Raw genomic sequence first — 22,326 nt, 5'->3', positions numbered from 1 at the left:
TCATCTTGCTCTTCTTGATGTAAGTGTGACGTCAGGTGGGAATGTCACACTGATTTGTTAATGGCCCTCCATCACACAGCTGATGAACATTCTTTTGTCTGATCTCAGCCATGTGCCAGAGTAAATGGAGAAAAGGTTAACTTAAGTATTTTTAACTGGCGGCTTCTTAGCCCCTAATGGTCCGGAGGTTGGCGTCTTCAGAAGGGGGCTCAGCCATGCACTTCCTGGATTTTCCCAGCAGGCAGTGCTTAATTTGTGACAGTGTTGGCCGGGGGTCAGCCCTGCCGCCTATTTCTGAGCCCCAACACTTATTCCGACTCAGTGTGATGAGGATGTGGCGTTTTGGGAACTTTATTATTGTAACTGCCAGTCACATAATAAACACCTATAGCATCAGAGCGGTGGTAACAGTGGGCGGGGAGCTGGCCACCCTGACATATCATGGGCGCATTAAAAAATATTTGAGCCCCAGCACTTATTTTGTTTACAAATGAAGCACTGCCAGTGGGGGCTGAAACCCTCCACCCCTCACGCAGTTGGCACAATAAGGAGGGCGATTTTGACGATATCGCGAAGAGCCTCTCCCTTAGAGACAAAGGCTTGAGTCCCGAGGAGTGAAGAGGCTCTCACACAGCTTGGTGCCAGCCGTACTCTGCTCCAATTAGATTTTTCTCTTTCACATGAAGGCTGTCTGGCCACTTGCCTGTCATATTTCTCACAGCCCTGTGGCTTTTTTGATGACTCTGTCATCTGAGTTCAGGCTTTTTTGACGCCTTCAATGTTTAATCCGGAATGGCTGTTTTTTTTCCTCCCTTGAAAACACTTCATCATTTAGCAAATGTTTTTCAGGATGGATGAAAACATCCAGCTCTATTAGATACAAAACCCCAGGAGAATGTGCCCCATTCTTTCAGGATTGGGGCTGCCATTTCTTCATCGGGGCTAGGGATATCATAGGTAGAGATGAAGAGGATTGGCAGATGCAATTATGATTGTTTTTAATTGTATTCTCGCCCTTGTTTGCTACAAGTTGTTGACTTTTGTTTCTTCCTCTTGATTACCAAAAGCCTGGCATCTGATTGGGCGATGCAGGTCACGGGTCATTTGTTTGCAAGGATGGCAGGACTGCTTTTGGACACTGATTGTGGCACTTTGAAGAAAGTTGTCACCATTGAGGCCACTTGGAGGTTTTGGATTGTCCTTGGGAGCATGCGATTACACCAATTGTAACCCATGTTTGTCAGGGAGAGGGACAGGTTACCGAAGCGCGATATCATGGAGGTATACTTGGAGGGGAATTACCTGGTGGGTCAGGGGAGGAATGAAGTTCATTAAGCGTTACTTGGGGAACTGGTGTGGTTGGCAAATGTATTTTCAGCAGCCAGAGTGGTATGGTTGATTTTAATATTTAGACGAAGTCGAGTGCACACGTTTGTGACAAGAAAATTAATACTTTGATCAAGATGGGGTGGGGGCAGCTCTCACTAGTAATGTCTATTGGTAGAATGCAGTGGTGTGGGCGAAGGTCAAGCTGGGTTTAGTTCTCAGGATATCTGGTTGACCTGGTGCTATCACCCTGCCTAATTTTTGGGTGAGTTGCTCAGGGGATTTTGGGGTATTTAAGGTCAACTATAGAACTAATTTACAGAAGGTGATATGGGGCCCAGCTGCTCCAGCATCTTCCTGGCTTACGGACGTGCGAGACTTTATGCATGACACTGTTGAAGAGAGGGTCCCTGGAATGGCCCTTGTGTCCCCTATTCACATGACTGCCTGAAAGACGAGAAATGACAAATGGCAGTCGCTGTTTGGCTAACCCCCAGGTGGACCGTTGCATTCCACGTATGTGAACAGATATTCTCTTACGCAACTGTGCAAACTCTAGCCAGCTGATGTCTTTGCGGATACAGGTGCCACATCACTGGACCAGGTTGACTAATGATAAGTATCCAGCCGTGCTGATGTCATTAGTGACACCACGACATAGTAATGTTAGTCACAAAGTAAACTTGCATCCCTGCACGAAGTTACACAGACACGCAAGTGCACACACGAAGAACACACATAAACAGTTCTGTAGATAGAGGACAGATGCATGTTCATACTGTCAGAAGCCTTTTTCTTTTCTCTAGCCAAAAGCAGAAACGCAAGAAAGCAAAAAGTCAAACAGAGCACGCTTACAACCGTTTCACTGCAACTAACCATGTGGAACTTTGAGGATGCATTAGGAAACCGGAAGAGCCGAATACTACTAACAACTAAGGAGAATAATAGAATATATATTATATATGTAGTAAAACCATAGAATAACTGTAGTGAATTCACATGAAGTCACAGGCCTCAGAAAACAGAACGAAGAGATGCAGATTCTGGAGCACGAAGCACAGGGCCAGTGCTCGCAGCCAGGGATAAGGGCGGGTGGAACATTCCTGGCTCCCGGGTTTGGGAGCCACCTGCAAAATAACAGAATACATTCTCACTAATTGCAGACCAGAAAGCTCAGTTTTGAGGTCCTCACCCTAAGCCAAAGAATAGCCATTTTCCCGTGGTGGGAAGAGAAGCGGTTCCCAGTGAAGACAGACAGAATTGTTAAATGTGTTGCCTTACGTACATTGCAACCTGCAGGCACTCTCCCAGGACAGGTGGCTAGACCAGTGACAACAATGGGAACACACAGTATTTCCCATTACCTTGAAAAGGTAAACTGAGCGCTGTGAACAGAGCAGCGTCCCAGGCCTGGGGGGACCTGCTCCAGCCAATCAGGGAGCACAAATCCTGGGGTGGTGTGTAATGGGGCAAATGCCAATGGCCATCCTGCAACCCTGCAACAATGCAATAGATAGATTTTGGGGAAGTCTCAGGCAAACACACCTGACATGGAAGGACCAGTTAGACCACTCATATATGGGATATCTATAGGTGATAGTACCCAAGCTACCCAATAGGATGGGCTCTTAGGTTTTTGGGGAAGGGTCAGAGATTGTGATGCCATAATACAATAAAAGCCTCTGACGCGGGCTCAGGAGCTGTGATTGCTGGAGATTTGTGTTTCCTGTATGACCCGTGTCAAAATAAAGGACAGTTTTAACTTGCCCTTGGCTGAGCCCTCTGTCATTGTCAGGAGAGGGCTGGGTACTCTGCTAAGCAGTGACTTTGTAGCATGAACCCCGGTCCTCTGGCATACCCATACAATGTCATAACCATGCTCGTAAATAATTCATAAATGCTTCTGTAGTAAATCTGTGACCACAACAAATGTTTCCCCAAATGAATACATCGTTCTTGGGGTCCTTTCATGGCAGAGCTTATTCTTGCCCTCTCAGGCTTCTTTCGGCTTGGAGAAGTGTTGCTTTTTTGTTTTCTTGGACGATGGCAATTTTTGTGGAACCCAATGACATGCTTTATTTCGAGCCGGATGACTTCCTCCGCTCTGCTTCCTTTCTGCCTGTCTGCACTACAATAACTTGTACAATTTAAATTGTCCACCCTTCCCAGGGTCTATCCTCTCATTGGTGTTTTTATCAGTCTCAGGCAATAGAGGCCAATTTGAACACGAATATTAGACATTTTTGGCAGGGCCATTTATTCCAATGACATGGCTTCTGGCTTTACTAAAGCACTGGCCACTTAATAATTTCGAAGTTTGGCGTGGTCATCCGGCAGATTTTCTGTTTTTTTCTCGACAGAACGTTCAAGAGGAACACACAATTCAACAAGTTTGTGACTGGACCACACAAGTGAAAAACGGTTAAGTGAAAAACGGTTATACTTTCCACGGGTCTGCAACCTGCAGGCCCAGCAGAGGTTTTGGACTACAATTCCCAAGACGCCTCACCATTAACTACCCTAGATAGGGCTGATAGGATTTGTAGTGCAAAGCATTTGGAGATCAGTGGATGCAGCCCCCTGAGTCATTGACTCCCAAATCGAGTAAATGTGCCACTACTGTCGGGCCATGCTCCTGGATATGCTGAGTCCAGATTAAGGGACTGATTCACATAAGTGTTTTATAATGGCACAATTCCACTGGAAAACGCTCTGTGAATCAGCATATTAGAGAACTGCCCGTCATGTTTGTTTGCACTGCGTTCTGCCCAGATGAAAACATTCCTGCACAGCAATGTTGCCAGGGCTGCTGAGTTGCATAGTAAACAATGGCAATGGTGCAGGCTGTTTTCAAGGACGTCCAGACACCAGGCCCAAGGTCAGAGAGGTGTTTGCTCTTCGTGGAGGTGCTTTCCTTCTTTACTGTTCCAATAACCTCAGGAGATTGGGGCAGAGCTTGGATTTAATATATGAAACGTGTTCCTCAGCGTTGTAGGTTTGACCCTAATAATGGACCGGACAAGGTTTCCAAGAGCAGTCTGGTTATTAAACGTTCTGACAAAATGTTGGCGCTTTTGGTGTTTCTATGTCCTAATTGAGACTGGCTGGATCTTGAGATACGTGAATCCCTAGTAATCCACCATCCTTTGCCGTAAAACTACGAATTTGAAAGGTAAAGACGTACAAGAAAATGAATCGAAACCTACCAAAATGACTTCTTCCCTTCAATTTTGTGACATGCAGTACAAAACGAAAATTAAAAAAAAAACACTTTTTGCCAAAAAATAAAATCAATCTTTTTAAACCCTCCTCCAAAAACCGCAGATAACTTACATTCAAATATTGAAAATCAAATATAAAAGATACATTAACAAATCACAACTCTCCTTACCCCTTCCAAAAAATAAATGTGAAATTGGTCATTGTAATGAAATCCTAAAAACGGGGAAGTAGGGAATTTGCTTTTTGATCCCATTCAGACAGCGATGTTGACGAGCGCAGCATTACCTAGAACTAAAGGCATTCTGAGATCCAGAACCCGAGATCAGAACTAGATAGTTTCTTAAGCCAGGGTCGGACTGGGACAAGAATCAGGCCCGGTCACAGGGACGTCATTTAGGGGTCGCCAGAGGTCGAAACTGCGACCTGTGAGGTCTCCCTTGCGAGCTCTGTGGTCTCCCTTGCGACCTCTAAAAAACAAATGCCAAAAGTTCTGGAGTGGCTGGCTTTCTTGTTCAGGCCCCTTAAAAAAATAAGAAAAAGAACAGGAGTGCCACAAGTCTAACACATTCAGCACTGACCCTAAATAAGTAAGAATAGGAATACCAAATAATGTGTCTTTCTGTAATTCTATACAATAATTGCTAGACTCAATAAAGGTTTATTTTGGGCACACTTCAGGGGGCGAGTCACTGATTTAGGCTGAGTTGAGGCACTTAAGAACAGACTTTCATCCTTCTGAGGTCGATAAATGAGTACCAACACAGGTTCGGTGATATTGGGTGTATATCAGGGGTGGACTGGCCTTTAGGGAACTCTGGAGATTTCCCGGTGGGCCTCTGCACCCTGGGCCTCTTTTCTGTGGTATTTCCACATTTTCTCATAGGAAAAGCATTGGGCTTGCTGAAAATGTGTCATATAGGGCCACTTTGAACTTTATTTCCAGAGCCTCTTTTGGTCCCCAGTAATTATTCCCAGGGCCTCTTTTAGTTCCCAGTCCAGCCCTGGTGTATATTTTTAATATCTAAAGCGCTTAAGCGTAAGTGCTATATAATAAGACATCATTATCATTTGGCCTTGGACGCCTGCTTGCATTCACAGTAATTTGGTAATATGGGCCTATACACACTGATCTTACCGATAGATATGGTGATGCATTCTTGTATGAAATGTTCATCACATTATAGTGATATCGTAACCAGATTTTTCGTAGTGTATAATACTATGTGATGCCACTTCCTGTTTTGTCAATGGGTGAAAGGTTGTGTTTCATCGCTTCCCGCGATATCACTTTGGGGTGGGGTCAAATGACATCACTTCCTGTGATGCCATCAGGGGGTCAAGGGTCATGTGATGTCACTTTCGCTACCCCTGGCATTTTGTTGAAATGATGTCCCTGCCCGGTCGCCCAAAATAAAAGTGGCCCACTCCCGCCTCACGACCCTTGACCTCTGAGGACATCACCAGAAGTGATGTCATTTGACCCCACCCCAACGTGACATCCAGGGAAGCGATGAAACACGAACTTTCACCCCATGACAAAACAGGAAGTGACATCAAATAGCATTGTTCCTAAATACACTTAATTAATGTGAATCCAAGCAGACGTCCAAGGCCAAATGATAATATGTTATTGTATAGCACTTACGCTTAAGATCTTTCTTAAAGAACAAATATGCATACAATATCACCCAACCTGTGATGTACTCATGTATCGACCTAAGAAGAATGAAAGGCTTTTTGAAAAAAAAAGAAAAAAAATTGAAAAATACATTATAATTCTTTTCAATTTTTTTTCTTTCAAACTGTCCCAGGCATGGCCAGAAACCGGCCCCCACTTTCCAGGGTCGATTTCGGCCCGGCCACGGGCCGAAAGGCCAATCCGACCCTGTCTTAAACTACACCACCATGGCCATGATGATTAGTGAAAATGTACCTTTGAAGTGCTGACGTATCCCACCATATTGCAGTGCGCGTGTTGCGGCGGCAGTGTGGTGCATTCAGGCACGCAGCAATGCGCGTGCAAGGCCTTGCGTCTAGCTATAAGCTTCTTCAGTAGGGGCTCCCATTCTGGCTGGTGAAGGCAGATGGTCATGACGCTGATGCTGTGGAAGGACAAGGTGTGTGGTGGTGAACGGCAGCGTTTGGCTGCATGCAGTTACCTTGTGCAGACCCCGGCAGTTAAGCAACGCCACCAGATGATGGAAGTTGGCCTCCGTTGTGTTCAGCATTGCCTGGGCCCCCAGGAGGTGCTTCTATCGAGGAGATCAGCAAAAGAGAGAGACATTGTTAGGAGCAGAGAAACGGAAGCCCAAGCCATCCCTCTTACAAGACTTCCTCAACATACTGCCTGGATAGTTTCCCCGCCAATCTCTACAGGCCCCATTTTGATTAGCAAATAAACATTATATAGAAAAAGTATTGTGTTAAGACCTTTTAGAATAAATAAAGCACAAATACGCCTAAAACATTAATGTGCCAGAAAGAAGAAAGTGGCCCTGCCCACGTGGTATTCAGAACTTCTATGTGGGACTCTAGAAGAAGAGAACCCTTGATTTCAAGAAACACAGCCATTGGCTGGCACTTGCAAAACGACTCATGAGCCCTAACCCTTCCATGCTTAGGGTCTGTTTGGCCATTCACCCATCAAAGGGCCGGCGCCCAACATCCGTAATTTGTCATTCATTTGGTGCAATATTTTGGAAGATTTTCCACTATGATTTTAGGATAAATTCATCTTTTCTCATTGATGGATGGATAACATATTAGTGCAGAGTCACTTTGTGAATTGTTGTGCAATGTGCCACCTGGAATGTACTTGGGCACCTTGCTCATTTTTGTAAAATGGAAAACATAGGTTCAAGAAAAATGACAACGAATGAAGATTTAAGGTAACCCTTCAAAGAAAAATGCTTAACTGAAGTGGTGTGTCGCCATTTGCTTCTAGCGTGCTAGCAGAGGGGTTCAAAACATTACACAGCACATTCGATTAGTTGGGATGGCATTTTTACAATCGTGAAAATGCTTTAAATACCGTAGACATACTCTATCCGAAATTCCTGAGTAGTAAAGCCTTAGCAGTTAGCTATTTTTTGCATCGCTGATACTCGTGCTTAGTTTTTTGCATCTCTGATAGTCTTGCTTATTGCTGATACTCTTGCATAGCATATCCTTAGCAGTTAGTAATTCTTTGCATTGCTGATACTCTTGCATAGTATATACTTAGCAGTTAACTATTTTTTGCATCGCTCGCTGATTTCTCTTGCATGGAATTTCCTTTGCAGTTAGCTATTTTTTGCATCACTGATACTCCTGCATAGTATATCCTTAGCAGTTAGCTATTTTTTGCATTGCTGATACTCGTGCTTAGTTTTTTGCATCTCTGATACTCTTGCTTAGTTTTTAGCATCGCTGATACTCTTGCATAGTATATCCTTAGCAGTTAGCAATTTTTTGCATTGTTGATACTCTTGCATAGTATATACTTAGCAGTTAACTATTTTTTGCATTGCTGATTCTCTTGCATTGTATATCCTCAGCATTTAGCTATTTTTTGCATCACTGATACTCCTGCATAATATATCCTTAGCAGTAAGGTATTTTTTGCATCGCTGATAATCCTGCATAGTATATCGTTAGCAGTTAGCTATTTTTAGCATCGCTCGCTGATTTCTCTTGCATGGAATTTCCTTTGCAGTTAGCTATTTTTTGCATCGCTGATACTCTTGCATAGTAAATCCTTGGCAGTTAGCTATTTTTTGCATCGCTGATACACTTGCATAGTATATCCTTAGCAGTTAGCAATATTTTGCATTGCTGACACGCCTGCATTGTAAATCCTTGGCAGTTAGCTATTTTTTGCATCGCTGATACAGTTGCATAGTATATCCTTAGCAGTTAGCAATCTTTTGCATTGCTGACACGCCTGCATTGTATATCCTTAGCTGTTAGCTATTTTTTGTATGCTGATACACTTGCATAGTATATCCTTAGCAGTTTGCTATTTTTTGCATCGCTGATACACTTGCATAGTATATCCTTGGCAGTTAGCTATTTTTTGCATCGCTGATACACTTGCATAGTATATCCTTAGCAGTTAGCAATATTTTGCATTGCTGACACGCCTGCATTGTATATCCTTAGCTGTTAGCTATTTTTTGTATGCTGATACACTTGCATAGTATATCCTTAGCAGTTTGCTATTTTTTGCATCGCTGATACACTTGCATAGTATATCCTTAGCAGTTAGCAATCTTTTGCATTGCTGACACGCCTGCATTGTATATCCTTAGCTGTTAGCTATTTTTTGTATGCTGATACACTTGCATAGTATATCCTTAGCAGTTTGCTATTTTCTGCATCGCTGATACACTTGCAGATTATATCCTTAGCAGTTAGCTGTTATCTGAACGCAACATGACATGTTTGTATGCTTTGTGCGAGTTCCTATTGTCTTTTTATTTCTCAAAACTAGAAACGCTCCCAGGAAACATACCTGGAACTCCTCCTGGCACCTAGCCCATTTCATCCTTGCACCAGAGCTTACTTGGTGGAGTGCTGCTCTTCACAAAGACACATGGGGCCTGATTCATGTTTTTTTTAGCACGGTGAAAAGTGATGTGGCACTGCCAACAAACACCCTGGGCCTGATTTACATAAAAAATATAAATGGGACTTTCCCATATTTAAACAATTTTGTAAATCAGACCACCCGATTCACAGAGCGGTGCAAAGCATATTAATGCAGAGCAAAGTCACTTCGCACCAGTGCAAAGTCAGTGCAAAGTCACTTTGCACTGCAGAAATACACTTTGCGCTGCTCTGTGAATCAGGGTGTTTTTGTTGGCAGTGCAAAGTCACTTTGCACAGCGCTACAAATTCCATGAATCAGCCCCTCGATGTCCCTTTAAAAGAAATCCCCTCATTCCCTTAGCATAAAGATGGTCCGCCCCTGTGCATTTCCTGTTTTTCTCCAAGCCACCCAAAGACTGGTGGATGGTCCGGTTGTGGAGGATTGGATACAAAAGAATTGGACCACTTGACATGGGCAATGACACATTACCCCCACGTGTCCCAGTCCTTAGTTAATGAGGAAATACCCAAGCTAAGCTGATCTGTACAACCAACCTTTCATAAAAAGGCAGAGCCCAGCCAAAAAGCTGACCAGACACAGCAACACTGGTGCACCTCATTGGTGTATTGATGGATGAATCGATTCATGCTCGAGAAGACTGAATAACCTCAGCTGGGAAAACTGATAACAGCGCAAACCCAGGCGTCTGCTAGTAATGTCAAATCAACGCAGATGGCTTATTTTGCAGCATTGCAAATGTCCTGCGGGTTGAGGGGGTGTTCTTCTTTTCTCTGTCCGAGATGCTGCCACGCCATGGGGCAAGAATCTTCCCTGTCACTTCCAGGATTTCCCAACAGCCCTCTTGTAGACTTCCTGTATATCCATCTTTATCCAACTTGAAGAGGCCCCTGATGGCTTCATTGGGCTGTAGGAAGAGGGAAGGTGGCTTCCTGTAGTCAGACGTTCTTTCCAGATACTCGTTGATTGCCTGAACTGGGTCAAGATAAGGGGGATCCCTCAAGAGCGCTTAGCTCTGGAACAAGGGATCCTAAAACTTGGTCCCCATAGAACAGAGTTACAACTTTAGGCAGACATTCTGGACACTGACTGTCTGCTACTTTATAAGGAAACATCTTGATGTACGACAGGTCTACGTCTAGGGACCCAAACTTTCCTACTTACCACTCTAGGGTGAGAGCTGTTAAAAAACATCTTTGGCTGAGAGCTACTTCAGCAGTACTGATTCCAACTGCTTCAAGAGTCCTGATTTAAGGGCTGCTAAGACCAAGGGAAGATCCCACATGGGAAGTAGTTCCCTGTTCACAGCCTCCTTAAGCTCAAATGCGTGTCTTAGGCCCTTGACAAACTCCTCCTCAGTAGGTATAATAATACAAAACCCATGGACATCCCGTATGGCAGCTAGCTGAGCCCATAAGGATGGTACCATCATGGACGAAATAGAGGATCTTGATGAGGTCACATGATCAAGCAACCCAATACTTTTGGGAGTTCCTCCTCAGAAACACAGCCCATTGCTTAGCAGAAGCATCCGAGGAAGAGGTCTGTGTGAGCCCTGAACGTCCATGACCACTTCCCCATTTGGACCTCGGCATTAAAGGCCTACTGTAAATGTTAATTCTCCAAACTGTGCGGCAAAGGCGTTGGAGTGATACTGGTAATTTTACAGGAGATTGAAGAGGGGGGTGGGCAATATGGCAGGATCTAAGGTTCCTTGGTGGGCATCCTCTGTAGTTAAGTGAGCACATCCTTCTTGGCTATGAAGAAATACTAACTATGATAGAGGTGCTAGACAGCTCCATCTGGGTGATCACCTGAGTAAACAGAGGAATTGGGCAAAAGCAATCCGTAATATCTTTGACCACGTTAGGGAGGGATATTAACCTCTGAACTCTGGGACTGAGAGCCACAGGGTGATAGTGAGGCAGCTGGGAATGCCAAGGCAAATGGGTCACTACAAGAAATGCAAATGGGTCACTACAAGAGATGGGGCTGGAAAATACATCGGTCATGTGAAAAGAATCTGACTATGCAAAGGCTTGGCTGGATCACACAGTCTGCTTGGTATGGTTAATTCCTGAAATATTCAATGCATGAAGGCTCTGCAGGCTGTTTTGGTCAGGTTCCCCCCGCTGATTCAGATGTGCCTCTCTGACCTCAATATCCGTCCGTGTAGGACCGCCTTTCCTCCGACATGTTTGTGGAAGTCTAGCTGTCAGCCATTTCTTCACTTCAAGAAATTAGCCATGATACTGAGCTGTGAACTTGTTCAAAGTTCCTCACCTCCCCCACTGATTTACATCAGTTATGAGGACCGTAGGGTCCGGTTCATGAAGATCAACACCTCATTGTAGATGTTTGGGTGCTAGCCATCACAGAAGGGCCTCCCTGACCGCCACTGTTTCTAGAATGAGAGACTTGTACACTATCTGAACAGGGATTAATACTGTAAAAGATGGTGAAAAAGTGGCTTGATAAGAAGCCAAGCCCAGGCAACCATCATCGTGCTGGTTTCCTTCACCCATTGCCGAGCGACAGGACTTGTTAATACAACAGATACTCCAAAAGGCGCCAGAGATTGGGTGTCCTTTCTGTCGGTAGACACATTGGACCTGCATCAATGCAGACTTCTTCACCAATTAACTGGTTTTGCTAACAGGGTATCCGATAACTCTTGATCTGAAAACCAAACTCAAGTAAACGAGTTGGTGGGAGATCTCTTCCTTTGGCTGGTGCCTCCTTCTGGAACAGCCACCCTGTCTCCCTTAAACTTGAGGAGAACCATCTCTGGTTCCGGAAGCACCTCAAAACCTTTTTCTTTGCTTCTGGCTTTTCTCCTCCTCTCCTCTGCTGACCTCCTGTCTGTAACCGGAATTGCACTGGCTACCTGGACACCCTCTGATCTCGGGCCCAGGTCCTCCCCCGCCAACATCACACACCTGCACTGCCCGCCTGGCTACCCCAGCTCTTGGGACTGTTTCTGTATCCCTACAGTCCCCCTGCCAGCTCTTGACACCTGATGCCTGCACTTACCCTTGCACTTGCCACCTGCTGGCCGTTACTTTACTTATTGTTAATATCTATTCCCTTGTACTGCACTGTCCCTGCCCCCTTCCCATGCACTTGCGCGATCTGAATGACACCAGGCCTAGTAGGCTCATTGTCTGTCCTCCCTTTGTTCCCCTCCCTTGCCTCGTCGCGCCTTGAAACACTTGTGTACAGGCGAGTTATAAATGCCACATCATATCATAACAGGTGCACACTTGGAGTCTGAAATTGCCTCTGAATAGTTTGGCATCCAGATAAGCCAACTGTCTAAGTAAAGCCCTTGGGTTCCTTTTCAATGCAAGACTGCTGCTACAGGGGCCTTTGGGTTTAATGGTGTGGGACACACAGATAGGTACATTAGGTGGTAAAAGTGGTGGTACACTTTTACTGCCTTTTTTTACGAATCCACAGGATCTTCTATCATTTTTCAGGCGGAATTGGTGAGCAGGTCAGTCTTGACGTTGCCCACCTGCTTGATCTGCTTTGACTGGCAAATGCGGGTGGAGTATTTTCATGATGGAGTAATGCAAGGGATGCCTATGTTTATCTGTCTGAAATTACCAACTGGTAACAGCAGGGGGATTCCATAGAAATCCAACGCAGATGTTTCCGGCCATTATTAATTGCAGATAGCATTTACACTTTTCCGCAAACCTAGTGGAAGAGAGAAGAATAATGGTGATTGTGCATACCTGTCACTATTAACTATCTAGTGGAAAAGTAAAAAATGCTCAGACAGGGACATTTTGCACTAAACTGCAAACGGAGGTGGCCCCCTCCTATTTACGTTACAAACCAAAATGACCCCCAGTATCTTGCTGACCAAATGTATGGTGACTGTAAGGCCAAAGGTTTGGCAGGGAACCGGAAATGACAGTTCTATGCTCTCTAGTATAAGTATAATGTATATTGATAGGACATAGTCTCCCAGGGTCCCTACTGTCATCAACTATTGGCGTGTCCGCATCTTGAAGGGTGGACTCGGGATGTACTTGGTCCGATTCTTCGAAATCCAGAACTGGCCTGACATATCTAAGGTTTTGGTGGCAGAAATATTACAGAGTACTACCCAGTATGACCCGTGTAATCATATTCTTGCTGAGCAATACCCTGTGATGGGTAGTAACATGGCTTCAACAGGTTTACTGGAGACGGGACCGGAATACAGCAGAGGCGGATGCGCGTCAACACAGTACCTGTATTGGACAACCCCCAGGACCCAGAGCAGAGGCGTAGACAGGGTAGGGCCTGTGCGGGCAAGGCCCACCCCAAATCTGTAAATGCCCACTCAGCAGTGCTGTGTGATCGTTTACAGATGTTTGTCATTGCGGTGGGCCCACCTACATTGCTTCAGGCCCCACCTGTTAGACAATCCTGGCTACTCCTCTGACCCAGAGGTCACATATTGAGGCTTTCTATTTTGAAAAATGGGCCAGTTGAGGCATGTCATGTATTCTGTCCTGAAGGAGCACTCTTCAAGCGTCCTCTGGAGAGTGACTCCTCAGCAACGTGAATGCCCCCAAAAGAGCTTTTTCCTGGGTTGACGGCTGGGGGATTTCTGTATTATGAAAAGGGGTGAGAACAACCTTTCTCAGGTGCAATCTTCTTCTCTCGTTCAAAGGGTTCTTTTACTGACCCCCTGAAATTGCAGACCAAGCAAGGCTAGACTAGTAAATGCTTACAGGAGTAGGTTTGATTTCTTCTCTAACCTTTAGTTGAGAGGAGAGAGTTGACGACGACCTGCTGAAACTGCTCCAGCTGCAGAAGTGGTTACTGGCAGTTGATCACTTGAGACATCAGGCAAGAACTAGGCCTGTTGTTCCATTACAGCCCAAAGCAAAACAAAGAGGTGATGGCTGGGAGGTTTAGAATGAATCCTAAACATCTGGCAGTTGCTCTGGGCAACCCTCCAGACCATCGTTCTTCACCTACCAAGCCATTTTAGAAAGGGGAAAGACCATATGAAAATCAGTCTTGGTCCCTCCCCGAAAGGGTTCCTTACGGCCAATAGAGGATGAGCAGAACAACCTCCATCTGCGATTGCCACACCTAGCAAAGGAAATTCATATAGGAGAGCCTATGCAACATACCCCATAAGAGGTCTTAATACTTACTTTTAGATTAGAGGTCCCATAAGCTTTCTTACGTTCTTGGTCCAACCTAAGATCACACTTCACACTGATCTGAGGGGACAGGGTCTCTGTGCTATTGGACTGCTCGGCCAATCTGGCTGGCATAGTGTCCCTTTAACCCACTGGGAGAATTTATGAATGGTCACCAATGGCCACATTGTTGCCAGATAACGAGGGAACTGTGATGCATCCCCCGTGACCATTACTGGTGGATGTCGTCGCGCACTGCAAGGGCTAAAGGAGCGTGGCAAGACTGAAGGAATTTCCTTTGCAGAGCTGAGGTAGATTGCACCTCAGGAACATCCAATACAGTTTACAAATGGTCTCCCACCTTCTTCCTTCCCTCTCTCTGAAGAAACCCTCTCTGCCCCTGCGACACTTCGGATTGAGGGTCAACTCCTTCCTCAAGCTCTGGCTCCAAAGCTCCATAATATGGCCTATTGAACGGAGGCACCTCTCTAGGGATATCAGACACAGTATCCATTATCAAGGCGTCTAGCCTCCTTGCACCACTGGGGGCAGCTTTAGGCAATCTGCATGTAGTTCCCTGACTGGAACCCTCTTCTATGGAATGTTCAGGGTCAGTGCAGGAAGTGTGTTTGTGCTTCTGGCTGAACTTCCTCCAATTCCAGAAATTACGATCAATGAGAAACTTCTTTCATATGCAGAACAGGAACCTCCCATGGGAACGGTCCGGAAGACAGGCAAATAAACGTAAAATGCTGATGAGGTAAGGCTTCTTCATGGAGAGGGGTGATTTTTTATTAAAGGGATCCTAAAAGGATCCTGTGTGTCTGGTTGGTGCTTTGCCCCTCTTTACCAAGTCATGTAAGGACTGGGACATGAAGGAACAGATATGTCAGTAACAAGGGAGATATTCTCCTCCGCGCCATCTTCAGATGCGCCCTGTTGCATCTTGGGTAAACTCTGTCAGCACAGCTGGAGCTCTGAGGCTAGATTTCACTATGAAGACCTGAAAGTCCTGGCCAGAGGCTCTAGTCTGGACAGGGGCATTCGAAGTGTTTCAGCAAGTGGTGCCATCCCCAAGCACAGCCTGCCAAGAGCACTGGCAAGGGCTGCCACGACAACGATGGAGGGTAGAGCGCCTAAAACTCGCCCTGAACAAAGGTTCTTTCACAGTCCATGTGCAGAGAATTATACATTTAGACACGGGCAGACAGAGAATATCTTTTACACGCACTGATATTCTGGTTCGCATGGTCATTCCATTAATTCATTGTGAAGGTGACCTGACTGTGCAGGGCCATTCACCGGTAATGTAGTCATGCATTCGGACAGTGCAGTGACTGAGGGGAGGAACACGGTACAAGTACTTCTTGCGCATTCGTGGGCCCAACATGAGGAATTGTAATCCTGTGAAGTCCTATTTTTATTTTTATGCTTTATTGAAGACTGTCTGACGCCCTTTGCGTTGCAAAAAACAGAGGTAAACAATACATAAAAAGTAAAGTAAATGCTTTGACATTCGAACCTCTGCTGTGGGGAATTGCGGCACAGCTTCCTTCTCCAGGCCATACAGCTGGGAGTGGATGTTGGCCAGCGCCCGCTGTGACATTGTCAGCCTCTGAAAAGAAGAACACAATTAAGAAGACACTGTAGCGTTACAGGACTTTCATGATTCTACAACACACAACTTTAACTCCTAGAACATGACCATCTTTTTCGCAAACAAAATGACTACTAAACCAACCCCAAATCCTACTACTATTCCCCTCCTAGGTATTGTGGATGGCTCGGGGCATGTTACTGAAAAGATATCAGGGGGTTGGTGCTGTGCTAGCGTTTCAAAAACACCTTTGTCAATAAGGTCGACTTGAATAAGGTCGACCTGAAACATATTCGGAAGAGGGGCAAGGGTCACATTAACTTCTTGGCAATAATTCCTGTAGTGGGGTAGGGGTATCACCAGTCACGTAACAGGGCCGAGGAAAGCAAGGGACTTAACTTGTGCCCTGGCTCCATTACCTGGTAATGCCCCAACCATCGAGGGAGCTATAGATATTTCCAGGAAGCCACCTTTTTTTTTTTTAAGTTGGGAGACAGTGTAGATGCCATTTCTCAAGTTAAAACACCTTTAAAGTGAAATGTCTGCCATGGAACGTGGGTAAGGGACAGGGAAACTACTAATTGTCCCTTATCAATTTCCATGGTGTCCATTGGAGGTAGATGCGCATTGAGGGAAGGAGCCAGGAAACAGCTTCAGAGGGGAGTCGGGGGAGTGAGAAGCTAATGATGGGAAGGAACGATGATGGAAGCAGGGAGGTGGGAGAGGCGATGAGGGGGTAGTGGGTGCGAGACACAGTGCATTGGTCCAGAAAGCAAGATGGAAGCCTCCCACAACTCAATCTCCTTGACAGGCTGGCAATACTATGAGCACCTTGATGACATCACCTCCTGGGTGCTAACAAGGAGAAAATGCTGTAGCCCAATTTATTTTGTTTTGGAAGCATGTTTTCCATGGTGGTTTAAATATATTAGGCCCCAAAACAAGTAATCTGGTGCGATAAGAGTGGGGGTAACAGAATGTTCACCACTTTTAAAGCACCACCATACTGCGAGTGTGGATGTGATAGGAGGAAAAACCTTATGATGGAAGTTTTTCCTCCTCAATACCACCAGAAAATAGAGCATTTACCACAGGCAGAGTTACCATCCACTATAAATATTTGAAATCCCCAATGGAGTCCTGTGGGACTTGATGAATGGGGACTAACACTGCCTGAATACCACCCGCAATCTATTGGATTTACTGCCAGACTGAATGGTACGGTTTAAGTCTACTTCATGGAAAATATTCGACCTTTTCCAGTTTGGCCTAATTATTTTGGGTCGTTTCTTTGGTTGAAAATGCGGGGGGGAGACACCCTGCACCTTCAACCTACACATCTTAACCCATTCCCTTACCCTTCCCCATATATTTATTTTATTTAATTTCACCAAAAAAAGATTAAAAAAATGTGTTCACATGGAAAAGGTCAAATGTTTTTCGATCAAGTATGCTAATACTGAATGATACGAATGGTAAAGGAGTATGGCAGTATTTCCATAGAAAATAACCCCACACTGGTTATGCGGCCCATCCTTTTCAATACAATTTTAAAAGCATATGGTGCATACTGGAAACATAGAAAATTGTAAAATGGAATACGTATGGTGTGAAATCAAGTGTAAAACTAATGATTTGAATTTTCATTTTATTAAATTGTACCACAATCATTGAAAGTGCATAGCAAGCTTTCCCTGCACAGTGGAGCAATCCACAGCAGGCTCGCTTTCATGCAGGTCAATGGTGTGCTATTTCAGATACGCCGACCATTTAGGTCATGCTTCAGACAATGGTTCAGATATTAATTGATTCTAAAGTCAAATAAATGTGTATGCCAAGTTATGTTTGCAGTTCAGGTTGAAATGCTGAGCCATTTCATCAAAATCAAGGCAAACACAGATAAGCTGAAGGCACATCTGGACAAGTCGAATAAAGGCTTCCGATACTGGCTTGGAAAACCTACACTGGTCAGTGAGTTTCAATATTGACAGGTGCCCCATAGCGGTCTTCACTGTGTATAGAAACCATCCTAAGTAAGGAATTCAATGAATGCCCCACACCATGCGCTTTCAACCAATAGAATGGGATTCTATATTTAAACACGGCATGAACAATGACTTCCATTGGAAACCGCCTGCTTCTTGCTGGCACAAACCAAGTTATTTCTGAAGGCAGAGGGTAAAGGGGAGGTGGAAATGTGACTCCCATTCCGCTCCTGCCCTCCATCCTCAAAAACAATGAAAATGCCCCGGATCCTGATTGGCGGCGTTAAAACATCCTTTACCATTCACACTCCTGGGACTTTGAAAATGCGCCCCTCACTGAGTTCTGGCATATGATTTTCTGGCTATTAGATTATCTATGTCCAGTGGGGGAAAAAAAAAGCGTAAGCGTAAGTGCTAAATGCAAGAACTAACAGAAATCAGTGAATGTCATTAAACACAAATGACCAGCTGGAAATGGAATTAAGTACAATTTTATTAGAACACCACTAGATGTCCAAATACCTATTTGCCAGCAATTGGAACTGGAAATTCCACCACGAATAAACACAGTAGTTCCCAGATTCATGGTCAACGCCTTCGCTTTTACCGACCCTTGTTGTCTCTTTCGCAGGAATAACAACATAGAGGTAATTTGGCGTTAATGAGGAAAGGGAGGACTCAAGGGTAAAAAATAAAGCCCCAAAGCACGGTTTGCACTCTTCTGACAGTGTTGAATACTGATTACAGTCAAATGGCTGCGATATGTGATATGTGATTTATACAACGCCTATACACAAGTGTTTCAAAACTCACACTGTTCTCGTAAATCAATTGAAAACCACTCAGACACACTCCAGATCCTAGTGTTTCAGATTAGTTTTGGTAAAAATGCGTTATGCCTACCTGTTGGAAGGGATTCGTCACTTCCTGGTCACATGTGAGGTAATATTCCAAAATATCTAAGAGTGAGGGACACAAGGGAACATTTAGTGTGAAATCACAAGAAGCAACAGTCGCCTGCAGTTATTGGTGAAAAGAGAGAATTTTCGGTGATCATCAGAGATTTTCATTCTCTTCCCTTACTGTGAAGGAAGTCAAGTTTTCTAACAAGGGCTGGTGCGTTTCGGGGATTTGGTTTCCTCTTCCTGTGGGGTTCTACCCGCCTGCGCTGAAGTCAAGTCAGGAAATCAAGTCTACAGATCGCTGTCATTTGACATTTTTGGAGTGTGACTCTGATTGCCGTGCCTCCCCATGCCCAGGCTGTGCCTTCCTGTTATGTTACGTTCCTCTGTTTTTGTACTGTGTCAAATCACCATCGTAGTAGTTTCAGAGTGCCTGATCCTTGCCCATGATGTCTTAATGTGTTTATGGAATAGTGAGTAAAATGAGGGGTGCAAGTTTGCGAGTGTTTAGAGAAGAAGGCGATTGGGTAAGAGGACGCGCTTTGTGCAAGGATGGATGTGTGTCAGTCCATCTTAAAGGGAGTGTCTTCTGCAGAAAGTCATAGACTAAAAATATGTGTTCCTATAGCCTAAGCTATTTGGTCCCAAGGCATATACACATTGTCACCAAACGCTTTACCTTGTTGCTGCTATTTACACCTCTGGAAAATCAGGAAAGTGCGCTTGTGATGTCACCTCCGCTTTTTGTCTTGAAGTGTTTAGTCAACTCCATTTTGGGCACTCAGAGGAGTATTATTTTCTATTTAGACATTCTAAAAAAATGATTTTGATGATGTGCCTCGCCCTTTACACATGTGATGTGTGGTATGTGATAGACTTTAAAAAGGTTACTTGCTGTGTGGTCACAACAGTATTCTTAGTCCGCAGTCCTGTTTAGTCCATTCTCTTGAGATGTCCTCTGGACTCGAACCTGTTGCAAAGCAGCATTTCATTGAACATTTTGGTGAAGTCCAGTGCAGGCATGCCCTAGCCATGCCACCGTGCGGCACCTCCAGAGGCCAGTACAACCATTAGTTTGCCTATCACGTTGGGTTTGGAGACTTATAGGCAGGGAAGGTGGGAGGGTGTATGGAGGAAAGAGGACTGTGCACTACGCATACAGTTGTCACTAGGGTTAGTACATTTTTCATACCTTATGTCTCATCTCCTTTTCTCAATACACTTGAAGGAGTTTAAAGAATCCCTCAACTAAAAGTGGCTGTTGGATTTCTACTGTGTGAAGAGATTTTCTGGACGTGCTTGCTCAATGCCGGTGTCATTTCTTGAATTGTAACCGAGCGAGAAGTGCCTGCAGAAAGAGTGGGGAGTGGCCCAAGTTGCAGCCTTGCATATTTCGGTACCCAGCTAATTTGCTGAAAATAATTCTGAGTGGTACATTTCACCGAATTAAATAGATATATATAGGATAGTGGGGTAAGGGGTTAAAATGATTCGGGATGGGTTAGGGGTGACATTATAAGGGTAGAAAATCAGGGGGTTTGGGGAGACTGCCCCCAATAAAAAGAACTGATAATTCCGTGTTTTTCGGTATTTTGGTTGTGATGAAATGTACCACTCTGAATTTTCTGTCGGTAAAATCACATAGAATCCATATTTCCTGTAAGGGCACAAGTCTCTGAAAAGCAACCGAGGCTCATTTCACTCTCAAGAGGTCAGCAAGGACCCACTGAGGTAGAGTTTTCCCCTTCAACGTGTTGGCTTCCAAAATTGGAGAGACCAGCCATCAAGATAGAGTGGCTTTTCGATTCCCGCAGAGACTGGCGTGGCACCCCCAAAGGTCTCAACAAATTGAGCTCATTCTTCTAGGCTCCAGCATCCTCTCAAGATCGAATTTTCACAACCTTGCGACGTCCAAGTCATACAATGTCTTTTCTGCTTCCGTGCTGGGTGCCGGGAAGCAAATAGGCAGCAAAATATCCTGGTTGATGTGGAAATGGAAACCATTTCGGCCAGGAGTTGGGATGGGTCCTCAGAACCACCTTGTTCTTAGGGAAAATAATCTTTGCTCCTCAGCGCTCCATGCCTGTAGCTTGTTGATCCTGCGTGCAGAGGTGATGGCCATCGAAAGCGCTGTTTTCAAGGTTACCTATCGAAGGTACGTTGAATCCATGCGTTCAAAGGGCTTTTACATAAGGACCAAAAAGCCCACATTAAAGTCCTAAAGTCTACTGTGCCTCCTCCTGGGTGGAATATGTACAATAAACCATTGAAGTGTCCTTTCATAACCAGATTTGCCAGGGAGACTGTTTTTACCCTAGTGTTGAAGTAAGACCCGCTTGCTGCCAGGTGAGACCTGCATAAACAATATTCTCTGCCAGGAATTGGACGCCACCAGAGACGTGATATATGATATAGCTGAGGGGGGTCATGAGACTTCCAGACTGTATGAGATGTTGATGTCTAAAGTGGGGAAGGAAGTCACGCAGTTGAGAATGGACTAGGAAACGGAGGTTGGGGCCCAAATGGGAGATGGGATGTGGGAACGGGTGCAAGGGTATCATAAGAAGGTGTCTAGAAACGTGAGGCTGAAACAGATACAGCTGTACATAACACACAGGGCTTACATGACGCCTTGCAGGATATCGAGGTTCGAGAATGCAGGTCGGCAAGCATGCCCCAAGTGTGACGAAGAGAATGCAGGCATGGTGCATATGTTCTGGTCATGCCCGATCATAGAGAGGTTCTGGAGGGGTGTAAAAGAGAAACTAGAAGGAAGGGGGGTCAAGATAGTAGTGGATACAGTGTGGGCCTGTCTGCTGGGGGGTTCCCCAGACCACAGAAACTCAGGCATGTAAGCAAACTAAGGGACCAGGCTTATGTGCTAGCAAAAAGGAGGATTGCCATGGGATGGAAGTCGTGCCATATGCCGAGGATAGAGGTGTGGTGGAAAGACTTGCAAAAATGGGCAGAAGCTGAAACCATGGCATGGCAAGTAGCGTGTAGCAATGGGGGGAGGAGGAGAATGAGTCCCTGATGGCCTGGAAATCACTGATAGCCGGACTGTTTGGGCCATTAGACGACCCGACTGAGCCTGTGGAGGGGATGACCGAACCACAGGGTGTGGAAATTGAAGGTTCAATGCAATAGACTCGCAAGGGGGGTGGGGTAGTGGGAGTAGTGGTTAGGAAGTTATAAAAGTGTATTGAAACTGTTGGAACATGCACTGTTTGTTTGGTTATTGTTTGTTTGTTTGTAAAATTCAATAAAAACTTTTTTTTAAAAACCAATATTCTCTGCCAGATGCCTGACGACAGAGAGCGTATCATCTAAATTCACTTCGAGTGGGTTCTTGCCATTTCATAGACAATAATGGCAGAAGTGCACCCATTTGCTGGCATATTGTGCCCTGGTGGAGCGTTTTTCTTGGGCCACCAAACACAGATGCTGGTGCTGAAGTGTAGATCCCGGGCCACACCACGGCTGGTCAAAGCAGGATGCTGAGGGGAAAACAGGAACTACATGGACTGTGGGGTATGAACTGCAAGCCGCATCTGCA

General features: G+C 45.0%; 1 protein-coding gene across 1 annotated transcript in view; it reads right to left on the bottom strand.

Annotated features, from left to right (window-relative positions):
• Positions 1-22,326, bottom strand: part of TTYH1 (tweety family member 1) — a 461,219-nt gene that overhangs the window by 34,704 nt on the left and 404,189 nt on the right. The window contains 3 exon segments of the mRNA XM_069636812.1: positions 6,708-6,800; positions 15,809-15,901; positions 18,772-18,827. Of these exon segments, the coding sequence (XP_069492913.1) occupies positions 6,708-6,800; positions 15,809-15,901; positions 18,772-18,827 (242 nt within the window).

The sequence above is a fragment of the Ambystoma mexicanum genome, chromosome 1q (assembly GCF_040938575.1).
Source record: "Ambystoma mexicanum isolate Mex_15411 chromosome 1q, UKY_AmexF1_1, whole genome shotgun sequence".
NCBI lineage: Eukaryota > Metazoa > Chordata > Amphibia > Caudata > Ambystomatidae > Ambystoma > Ambystoma mexicanum.
This window is presented reverse-complemented; position numbering and strand designations above follow the sequence as displayed.